The sequence below is a fragment of the Acyrthosiphon pisum genome, chromosome A2, assembly GCF_005508785.2.
Source record: "Acyrthosiphon pisum isolate AL4f chromosome A2, pea_aphid_22Mar2018_4r6ur, whole genome shotgun sequence".
In the NCBI taxonomy this organism is placed as follows: Eukaryota; Metazoa; Arthropoda; class Insecta; order Hemiptera; family Aphididae; genus Acyrthosiphon; species Acyrthosiphon pisum.
This window is the reverse complement of record NC_042495.1, coordinates 12,282,651-12,294,452: the sequence shown is the minus strand read 5'-3', so window position 1 is coordinate 12,294,452 and position 11,802 is coordinate 12,282,651. Positions and strand designations below refer to the sequence as shown.

General features: G+C 26.6%; 2 protein-coding genes and 1 non-coding gene across 5 annotated transcripts; all 3 read right to left on the bottom strand.

The window, feature by feature from the left end:
* Positions 1-407: 407 nt before the first annotated feature.
* Positions 408-2,920, bottom strand: LOC100167864 (GTP-binding protein Rheb-like). Of its 2 annotated transcripts, none has more exon segments than NM_001162796.2 (5): positions 408-752; positions 995-1,139; positions 2,215-2,422; positions 2,502-2,573; positions 2,703-2,901. In NM_001162796.2, coding segments are annotated over 5 exon segments (567 nt in total). In that variant the 5' UTR covers positions 2,752-2,901; the 3' UTR covers positions 408-659.
* A 1,819-nt stretch (positions 2,921-4,739) lies between these two features.
* LOC115034364 lies at positions 4,740-4,858 on the bottom strand. Its single transcript, XR_003839729.1, has one exon. It is a non-coding gene; the product is annotated as a 5S ribosomal RNA (ribosomal RNA).
* Positions 4,859-8,239: 3,381 nt separating this feature from the next.
* On the bottom strand, positions 8,240-10,517 carry LOC100158962 (GTP-binding protein Rheb homolog). 2 transcript variants are annotated; one of them, XM_008181242.3, is made up of 5 exons: positions 10,310-10,517; positions 10,123-10,194; positions 9,780-9,981; positions 9,079-9,208; positions 8,240-8,728 (listed from the first exon to the last, which is right to left on the bottom strand). In XM_008181242.3, the coding sequence occupies exons 1-5, from the start codon at positions 10,362-10,364 to the stop codon at positions 8,633-8,635; spliced, it is 555 nt and encodes a 184-aa protein (XP_008179464.1). In that variant the 5' UTR covers positions 10,365-10,517; the 3' UTR covers positions 8,240-8,632.
* Between the last annotated feature and the right edge of the window lie 1,285 nt (positions 10,518-11,802).

The window sequence follows — 11,802 nt, the reverse complement described above, 5'->3', positions numbered from 1 at the left end:
AACAACATTTACATACAAATATTATGCTTTAGGATTTAGATTATTATTTTTATTAAAAATGTTAATCAAAACAATTTGTACAATGTGTAATTATAACTATTGATATAGATAGTTGTAAAAGGCGGGAAGAGTAAATTACCCCATTGATGGTATGCCTCAGAGTTAAGATTTCAAAAACAAAAATATAGGTAGTATTTTAAGAATCATATATTGAACAGTTTGACCAACTAACATAAAGAAAATAGCAATTAAATATATTTAATATTACATATTATCTCATTAAATAGATTTTAAAGTAATTAGTGTTATTGATAAGAGAACCACCCTGTACAATACTATAGAAATGTTTCAATTTAAAAACTAACTAAAATGTAATGTAAAAAATAATGATAAAACAAACATAATATTATGTTACAAAATATATTAAGTAAAATAATAATTTAGCATAAAGATAGAAGAAAATATATGTATATATATATATATATATATATTTTTAGTTGCACTTTAAATTAAAAATTACTTATAAAATATGCGACTAAATTAACAATCATCGTTTCTGATTTCAATTGTAATTTACATATTCATTTCACATTAGTTATAAAAATTAAGATAAAAATGTATGGAAAAAAAAAAATTTAATTTACAGACATGTGGCACTCTCACGATATACTGCACTTATTATTTTCTTGAACAGTGTTCCCATTGGCTTTTTCAATTTCCATTAACATAGTGTGAAATATATCAGCTACACACTAAAATAAAAAAAATCCTTGTTTAACATAAAGTAATATCTACTATGCTTAATATTAATTAATAATATATTAATATCTAATTGTTTTTTTAATATGTAGTATATTTTAATACTTACATACAATATTTTATGATGAAAATAAAATTGGATAGAAAACAATATAAATGTTACATAGGATTAGGAAATAAATTAATAATAAAATAAATCTATAAAATAAAATAATAAAGGAAATTAACTACTAACTTTTTTTGATGTTACCTCATTCTGCTTGGCCGAAGCTTCAAGAAATACAGCTTTCCAAGAATCTGCTAACTTCCGCCCTTCCTCTTGTGTAACAACACGATCCATATGCAAATCTTTTTTATTACCTACCAACACTACTGGAACACTAAAGAAAAAAAATGTAAATAATAAATCCAAAGGTTCTAGTTGCAAAATTGTAGAGCTTTCATAGTATTCCTGCTAAAAGCAAATAAAAAAAAAAAAATCCAAAGGATTACTCATTAACAATTACCAGAGCTTGGAACTTCATACATTTGCAATTTCTTATGAATTTAAATATTCAAAATCTGATTCAATATAAATTTGTTTCATGATACATACAATTGAAGCACAAACATTTAAGTTGCATATTTGACTAAATCTATATGATTTTGCATATTTAACAATTTTAAGCATATTATGGTTATGATTTAAGACTCTGTCCAATAGAAAGCGTTATTTTTATGTCACATGATTTTGTAATTTGTTACAACGCCACGTTATACATGCGCGTGCAAGCACCACTCCAACGAGCCATTTATCGCTTTAACGCGCATTATAATGTGTTTTGTTTGACAGAGCATTTAATATAAATCATGGATAAACACATTTTCAATACAATACAGAGTATTAATTGTAAATTTATTATAATCAGCAGTCTTATTTATATATCTCAATAAAAAAAATTTATTTTAATCAAGAGCTTGTGGCCTCTATAGTCTTGTAGAAAGCACGACTAATATATATAAATGGGTACTGTTGACAACATTCTAGCTAATGTAAAAAAAAATATTTAAAAAGCACAATCCTGTTTAAACATTTTCAAAAAATAATGGAGCGGATACTCTATATTGGATGTACCCTTTACCTCCAGAACCAATCATAACTGTATAGTGGATGAATGTTTTACTTTATTATTGTAAACACTATAAACAAATTTGTAAATTGATTTTATAAATATTTTGAATTCCAATGATGCTTTTATTATCAAAGTTTTAAAAAGAACTTTTTTCCAAGTTTGTTCCTACCTATTTAAATACTTAATTTATTAAAAAATAAATAAAAAGTGCATGATATATAGGTACTGCATATTATTTGCGTTTTTTAAATTTTATAGTGCATATATATGCAGTATGCCCATATTTCATTTTTTTTAGCACATTAAATCCCAAGCCCTGGTGTTCACTCACAAAACTACTTACTGTACTTTGCCAGTCATGTCTAATAATTTATCATAAATTATCTGAATGATTTCAAAAGATTTCGGGGATGTGATACTATAAACCAAGACGTATCCATGAATGTCCATAGAATATTGTGTCGGCAATATGGAGTACTCGTCTTGTCCGGCCGTATCGACTAATTTCAAGTCATATTCTTGATTGTTAACTTTAGTTGTTTTCACAAAAGCTGCGGATATTATAGAATTTTTCATATATGTATTTTACTGATTTTAAATGTTGTTCTGTTATGTGGCAGACAGACTTACTGTTCTCAATTGTTGGATCGTAAGAATCTACAAATTGACCTTCAACGAACTGAATGCTCAACGACGACTTGCCTGAAAAACCAAATAAACTTGATTTTAATTAACAAAAAAAGAATTTATTATTATCTGGAATCGTTCGCTGAATACCACACAAGGTCGGACAAATAATAATACAGTTTCTAATAAATCTATTTCACTTACCGACTGAACGGTAGCCCATAATGGCGATTTTTCTTTGTTTCGGCGGCATTTTTTTTCAGACTGCGATCACTTCATTCAATCATCCGTGTCATGCCATACAGTATAACTTCTATACTGAAAAGTGAATACTATGCCTAATGATTATGGTATTATACGCACAATATTTTACTACACGGCTTTGTAGTATTACTGTATTAATATTTACTATTTAGTAATATTGTGTAGATTATACAACTACATGTTAACCGAGTCACCGAGACGAAAATTCGTTCACAAAACACATGCGGTTCATGGAAACAAAACCGACTCGTGGTTATTTTTCTTTTCAGAAAACGAACCTGTGATTCTTCAATTCTGTACATTTTACCATTTTTGTACGTTGCTTTACTAATTAGTAATTACTATAATTAATAATTATACATCAGCACACCACCAATGGCGGATTCTAGGGGGGGCGGGCAAAAGGGGCATTTTCCCCTCCCCAAACACCATAGTTTCCTTATGTTTTACACTGTGTTTAGCCAATTTTGTAGCCAATTTTTGTACTTCTTGTACTTTTGCCCCTCCCCAAAATTAAGCCCTGGATCCGCGCCAATGTACACCACCAGAATACTAGATACCTACCCAGATATTTTTCTATGCAGATACTGTCTTAAATTATCGTGTTATACACGGTTCGAATGATTCGATCACAGATACTGTATCTGTCCTATATAAAAAAATTTACATAATATTAAATATTATGTAATCTGTGCACAGGTGAAACTAGACCAATATTTTTGGAGGCTTACAAATTTTAAAGAATTCCCAGATATCTACCCTTAACAATGTATCAATATATATTAACAAATAATTTCAAATGTATATTTATGTAGGTAGGTAGGTACTATATTTGAATATGAGTGAAAAAGTAATAAATTAAGAACATAATAGAACAATTTTCACAACTATTTTAACTTGATTTTTTTGACGGCAAATTTAAATTACTGATAGTTTAGACTTCAGGACGACGACGTGGTTAACCTCTCCTCTCTCGATATTATACCCAAATCAATAATATAGCATTGCAATTAATTTTTATTCAGTTGATTACTTTTTAACTTTGGCTGATTTGAACTAAAAGTAGAAAAGCTTGAAACTGGAAGACTTAGATTGTGTATTTCTATTGTTACCAACGTATTTTTTGTTTTTTTTTTTTAAATACTATATAATATGTACCATGGATAGGCATTGACGTATAGGGGGGGGGGACACTCAGAATTTGTTGTGTTGTAATTTTTAATTATATAACTGTAGTCCAATCCAAGGAGGTGTGAAGATTTTGCTGCATCCTAATATCCTATATAAGTACTACTTTCTTATTAGAACAATTCAAAAAAATATAACATCTGCAAGTTATGGCAACCCGTACAAGTGTTGACCAAAAAATAATATTATAAAAACTAATTTTGTTAGATATAGGCGAAAATGCCAAATACGTTTTTAGTATTTGTTATAATAACTAATATCGAATCGCTTATATTATAAAACTCGTGTTAAGCGATCCAATAATTTTACGTAAAAAATATAACCATTTAAATATAATTTATTTTTAGTCAATATCCTATATGTACTTATATATATTATTTTACTAAAAAGTTTTACACCGATATATTTTGATAGGATAAGTTACTATACTATTACTGTAATTTAGAAAGTAATCGACTTGTTCAGAGTTCATTAATTTTTGTTGTTGCTTGGTTATGGTAAGATTGACTCATACATTATATTCGTATATTACAAGATTATGCTTTTAGTATTTATACACTTTCACGTTATTAGTAGGTACCACACCATTTCAAATATATATACCATTATGGGCATTATAGCACAATAAAATCGCGGAATTAGTATACATCATTTTTAAATTAATTTTACCTATGTCCTATACCTAAGTAAAATTAATTTAACATAATATGGGCTACACGCGATCCGCGGACCCAAGATGCTATAAAATATGATTATTTTAAGTTTCACGGCTTATAAATTAAAAAAAAATGCCAACGGCACGTAGTGTTCCCAAGCGGTCACCCATCCAAGTACTAACTACGCCCGACGTTGCTTAACTTCAGTGATCGGACGAGAACTGGTGTATTCAACGTGGTATGGTCGTTGGCGATAGGCTACAAGGTATAAACTATTGTTAAACAAAACATAAGATAATATTATCTATTAGTTTAAATTTCTATTTTATTGTTTTAATTTTATTCGCATATTTTTATTCATTTCTAATTTCTACACTTGTGATCATCATTTAAATAATTTAAATATCTCCACCATATGTCTAGATTATGCTAATGAACCGTATTAACACTCAACAGAGTACTACCTACCTACCTAAATATATAATTATTATTTTTAATTTGATATATTAAATTAAATACATTCAATCTTCATGCAAAAGCGGAGAAGTCGCTATTTACGTCAGACGTCAATGGGTCTTATTATTTGTTTAATATATTGTTATAGAATATTGGTGGGTAGACACTAGACAGCTGGTAGTTATAATAATATAACATAAAAAATTAAATATTAAATTTAAATTTAAAAAATTTTTTTGAAAACAATTTAACTAGTTACTGTAGTTACATTCAAAGTAACTTTGTCAATTTTTAATACAATATTATATTATGATTATTGTTACACAAATAAGGAAATAAGTAATAATAATAATATATAATAATACGTATTTACTATGTATTTTCTATACAACATTAAATAAGCTGCTGAAGATTATATTTTCATAATAATGAATATTATGTTGTAAGTTGTAAGTTTCAACTTATAACTGGGAAAGGGGAACATCCGAACATATAATAGCGAATTACCTTCATATTAATTATTATAATATTATATTCCTCAATATATATATATACACTATACGCAGTTAGGTACAACGTTTTTGTATTTATTGATAATTTTTAATTCAAAATAATCTACATTCTCTTTTAGATTGTTAATAATGGATAATGGTTTTCGGTTTAACACTTAAAGTTTAAATTGTATACGCAGTAAGTTAATCTGGTTCTTCGGATAAAAATATGAATTAGGATGTTCCTCAGCTCTCAGACGGACGTTGTATTAGACATTAGTTAATACTTAATAGTTACACATTGTATATTTGTACTGTATTAAAACCTAAGATCGGTGTATTAGAAATCAAACATAGATTTGCTGCCTCAAAGTAATATTGTCACTGGCCATATTGGTATAAACTATAAAATATATATATATAATAGTGTATAATAATATTATGTTAGATACAGGAAATGTGAACACTGAACACTGAACAGTGAGTAATAAACAATTTTTAATAGATTTGTTTTCTTATGATTTATTTATCATTATATAGGTATTTATATTGGTATTATACCCATAGACATTACATATGTTAGAATAGTTAGATACCATAATATTAATATAGTTAAGTTAAGTAATCGATAAAAAAGAACAAACTAAAAAAAAAAACAAGAAAAAAGAACAAAAATAAAAAATCACTACAAACCTAACCGTCATCCTAACCTATAACTACACAATACGTCAATACATATTATTTCTTTAACACTTTTTATGATGCTTTTGTTTTATTATAATACAATATAACATGCTGTACTCTGTAGATGTATGATATACATTTATGTAGGCTACATAATGGCAGTAGGTACATAGGCCATGCAGCTTAGGTAAGTATCTACCTATAACGTAGAATAAAATAAGTTTTTAATTTAAGTAGGTTTAGTCGTATCTACTGAAAATTGTTTAAGTTGACCCTTTAAAGTTCATTTATACTTTCTTTATTCTTTATTTTTATTTATGTGTGAACAAATATGTGTTGACAACCTATAAATTATAATCTCTGCTCAGAATCATTTTATCGAATACGGTTAAATAGATTTATCATTGAATTAAAATTTAACATGTCGTTATACACATCCCCAATACAGTCACCTCTTTTCAATGACTATACTATGCGTTGACTTAAGTTCACAATTGTTTGTAGGTAACGAATATTGAAATACCAGATAAATTTACCTTAATATTTTATATTTCTATAAAAATATAATATAGGTATAATAGATTTTCACTGAATAGATACTGTACACATATACCCAGGGAACTAGGAAAGCGAAAGTTCTAAAGTATCGGAATCACAGTCCAGAACAGAGGTGGGCTGGTTGGGTTATATATATACATCGGGCCTTTAGAGAGACACCCAAAGGCCTCAAAGGGGCCACAAAACGTCAATACAGAAGACGGGCCGTGGCGTAACCGGGGGTTAAGTTTTATAACTTTTAACTATAACTATTGACTTGTAGCTTATATAGGTACCTATACTGGCTTATAGGTATAGTGACTATAAGAAGGTCCTAGTTCATAGTCTGTAGGTAGATATCATTGTATCAAAACGAATTTCTTCGACGTTGCGTATTTTCGAACATTGGTCAATGGTAATTGAGTGGTGATTGTCAGTCGGAGGTCTAAACTACTATAATACCTACTAAAACTGAATTATCAATTAATGATAAAATATGACGTTAATAATTAATATCTCATCGATAGCTGGTAGTAATAACACTGAATAGATGGATAAAATATCATCTATTCTGTGATAATAAACAACTTTAGGTACCTACATACGTTTTTCGATAATATTTTAAAACATAGCTCGTTAGCTGCCCGTTTTGTCGGAATAAACAAGTATATAGGTACGTACATCAATCACTACACCTCTATTATAAAACATCTCTACCATTTTCAATACCTAGTAGCATGCAGTAGTTACTATACCGGTTGATTCTTTTATCATTGAACACTCATTATTTCAAAAAGTGTAATTTTTTAAAAATATTTTTTTACTGCTTTGGAATATAAAATTAAAACCCAATGTTGTCAATCAAAAAAGTAAAAAACTTAAAAAATTATAAGGATAAAAAATATTTAAAAATATAATTTTTTATGAGAAACGTTGTTTTATAAGTGACTTGAAACTATGTAAAAAAATATTTTTAAACGAATTTACACTTTTTGAAATAATGAGTGTTCAATGATAAAAGAATCACCCGGTATATAGATACCTACCTAGTTAGTAGTTAGTAGTTACCATGATAGGCGCAAATATAGTTAATGTAGAAGTAATTTTAAGTATACAATTTACATAATATACTTATATTTAATATAAAAATATAATCAAAAGAGCTGAACTTTATGCTTCTACAATTTTTTTATTATATGCTATTTATCAACTGTCTTGACAAGTGTTTTAAATGGTCCTGAATTAAATATATCATATATGATACTTAATATTTACATACTTTAGTTTTAATAAATATGATATATCTAATATAAATCTAAGCCCTAATAATTTATTATCTGATGATAAGTGTATACTGTATAACTTCTAACTATTTTTATTTCTTAATTGTATCTTTATCCTTAAATTAATTGTTGGGTTAAAATTTATAATTTGTATAATCTATAAAGAAAAATACATCATTTTTCTCTGTATGTAAATATGAATATATTTATTTTCTTAACATTATATTATAACTGTTTATTTACTATAATTATTTGGTCTGAAAGACCAAGTTACATACAAGTATACATAGTATTTTTATTTCAATTAAGCACCAATAAATTGTACAAAACATATATATTAAGTTAAACAATTAAGTCCCTATACAGATGGTAGAAAATAGTATTTTATACATTTTTGAATAAATAATTAGTAAATATTTACATGGGTAACTAAAAAAAATTCAAAAAAAAAAAAAATTGAGTAACAAAACTAAATGATAAATTAAATGAACATTTAACATCATACATGTAAGTATTATTTTAAGCATCATAATAATAATTCAAATAAATAAGTCGTTGATATGGTTCTTATATTTTTATGATATACTGCATGTAACTGGACCAGGATTAGGAACTGGATTATTTGCTTTTTCAATTTCCATTAACATAGTATGGAATATATCGGCTACACACTAAAATAAAAATAAAAAAAAAAGCATCTCCATTATATAAAAGTTTTGTACATCTTTCACTTATTTTAAATATTTTAAATGAAAAGATGAAAAGGTAGGTGACCCTTAAGTTTTGGGGCAAATATTAATCAAGCGTAACGAGTAGAGGACAGAGCCCCCCAATAATAAAAATATGTATATCTATTATGTTTTGTATTAAATATTAATAGTATATTTATTGTTTTAACACACTTACTTAAAATATTGAATAAGAAAGAAATTTGATTGAAAATAGTAGATAAATAACATAAGATTATTTAAATTAAAATAAATAATAAAGGAAATTAACTACTAACTTTTTTTGATGTTACCTCATTCTGCTTGGCCGAGGCTTCAAGAAATACAGCTTTCCAAGAATCTGCTAACTTCCGTCCTTCCTCTTGCGTAACAACACGGTCCATATGCAAATCTTTTTTATTGCCTACCAATACTATAGGAAGACTATAAAAAAAATATATAAATGATACACCCAAAGGTTTAAGGAATACTTATTAGTAAGGTTCGGATTTGAAGGAAATATAATTAATAAATAAGTATTTAATTTATATTAAAAGCAATTACAAAATTTACTAAAAAATTAAATAGATTTCAGTTGATTTAACTAGTTTGTATTAAAAAAAAAAATTTACTAGGTACCATGTACAAAAACAATAAATGAACTTACCATGACAAACACTTTATCGATATCGCCGATAATAAATACTATTAAAACTAACATAACATCAACAATGCCTCGTATTCACATGCTCTTATTGATTTGTTCTATTGGTATGAAAGAAAACTATCAGGTCAATTGATATTTAAACAAATACAAATTGAAAAAGAGAAAAAAGCAAAAAAGGCATTTATAGGAAAAAAAAAAACTAAAATAAATGTTCACCTATTATCTTAGAATTGAAATGACACATTTTAATTTAAAAATTATTTTTCTATTGTTATCAAAAAAAAAAGACATTTGTCTTCAAATCCAAACCAGATTCATTTAGTGATCCCTAACCACAAAACTACTTACTGCACATTGCCTGTCATGTCTAATAATTTATCATAAATTATCTGAATGATTTCAAAAGATTTTGGTGACGCAATACTATAGACCAAGACATATCCATGAATGTCATAATGTGTTGGCAATATGGAGTACTCATCTTGTCCGGCTGTATCGACTAATTTCAACTCATATTCTTGATTGCTAACTTTAGTCGTTTTCACAAAAGCTATAGAAATAAATTAGATAGTGTACAATTATTTACTAATTAATAAAATTCTATCGTTGAGTACTATATCTTTAACTTATAATTTATATTATAACAATAAATCATTTTAGAATTTTAGTATTTCTAGATAGGTACACTTACTGTTTTCAATTGTTGGATCGTAAGAGTCGACAAACTGACCTTCAACAAACTGTATACTCAACGACGATTTACCTGAAAAAAGTAGCCAATGAAAATTATCAACAATCAATTTAAAAAACTAATTTGTTCTTTTTTACTTGGTATTATAATAGTTTTATATTAGTTTTATACAGTTTAATCTACATACCGACTGAACGATAGCCCATAATAGCGATTTTTCTCTCTTTCAATTTAGACGGCATTTTATTAGAAGGAGATCACTTGATTGAATAACTTAGAAACAGATTATTAGATTAAGCTGTAATGTTTTGGTTAATTTACTAACTACTGACACTATTAGTTATTACCTAAATTCCAAACAATAATAATTATATTAGGGTCTTGTTCAACTTTATGATAATATTAATAATATTGATAATATTGATAATATAATATTATAAGTACGTAATTACGTTTTATTTTTATTTACTTTTTAGTTTTGGTTTCTGTATTCAGTTTATCAGTAAATATTTTAGGTTATGTTTGGGTTCACAAATATTACTATAATCAGTATTCAGAATCCGAGATTAATAAACTTTTATAAAATATTATCATAATAGTACTTATTCTCGGTACCTATTCGAGTAATCAAGTATTATAATATTAAATACCTTGTGAACAAATATTATTAGGTAATATTATTTAAGATTATTTAAAATATACCTATAGGCTATAATATATCTGTATAATATAGACATATATTCACGGAAACAAGGAACACTTTATCACTCATTACTCATTACCTGTAAATATTTTTCAATTCTGTTCGTGGGACATTCAAAAAGACTAATGGATCATAAATTCCTATAGCTTACAATTTTTTTAAATCATGTTTTTTGCACATGCGCAATAAAACTTCATTTTTTTATAGTAACCCCTTATTTGAATATTATTTTTGGGTTGATTGATTTTTTTTCAAGCAATTTTGATCTATCAACTTGTATTCTTTACCCAAAATTGGCGGAATTAGAATTTAGAGCTAAGTATAATTTTAAAAAAAATTATTAAATTAAATTTTATTTTTAGATTCTGAGTGGAACAATGAATGGATTGATTTTACAATGATGTGTGTTTTTTTAGATTCTGAGTGAAACGATGAATGTATTGATTTTACAATGATGTGTGTTTTTATTTTTTTTATTTTTTATTTTTTATTTTTTATTTTTTTATTTTTGTGTCTGTCATCACCTTTTAGGACAGTAAAAGTGCTTGGATTTTCTTCAACAGTACCTTTTCTGATAGGAAAGTGAATCTAGTTGGTACTTTGGGGGGGGTCAAAAGTAAAATTTTTCCAATAGTTTTCAAAAGCGCCATGAAAAACAAAAGAAAAATTAAGGAAAAACGGGAATTTGTACGCAAAATCTGTTTTCGAGAAAATTGATTTTGGTTTTTGGTGTAGCTTTAAAACGAATGACTGTAGATACATGAAATTTTCACTGGTTGTTTATATTTCCACTTTCTATACATGATAAAATTTTCAAAATATTTTGATTTATTTTGAACTGTTTAGGAACGTTTTCAGTTTCCAATATTATTCGTTTTTTTTTCAATGAATGTCAATAAAACTTTATTTGTTGAGTAAAAATACTTGAAAATTTAATTACTACTATACTAACTACTATATTGTTACAATGAGATTTG

Bases quoted from the DNA above. Each gene is read 5' to 3' on its own strand.
- LOC100167864 (XM_008181245.3), bottom strand. From the start codon at position 2,751: ATGCCGCCGAAACAAAGAAAAATCGCCATTATGGGCTACCGTTCAGTC. The intron at 1,140-2,214 runs GTAAGTAGTTTT...TTTTTTCTTTAG, and splicing joins GACATGACTGGCAAAGTACA to TGTTCCAGTAGTGTTGGTAG. The intron at 753-1,009 runs GTAACATCAAAA...TTTTTATTTTAG, and splicing joins CTTCGGCCAAGCAGAATGAG to TGTGTAGCTGATATATTTCA.
- LOC100158962 (XM_008181242.3), bottom strand. From the start codon at position 10,364: ATGCCGTCTAAATTGAAAGAGAGAAAAATCGCTATTATGGGCTATCGT. The intron at 10,195-10,309 runs GTATGTAGATTA...TACTTTTTTCAG, and splicing joins TATGGGCTATCGTTCAGTCG to GTAAATCGTCGTTGAGTATA. The intron at 9,209-9,779 runs GTAAGTAGTTTT...TTTTTTTTATAG, and splicing joins GACATGACAGGCAATGTGCA to TCTTCCTATAGTATTGGTAG.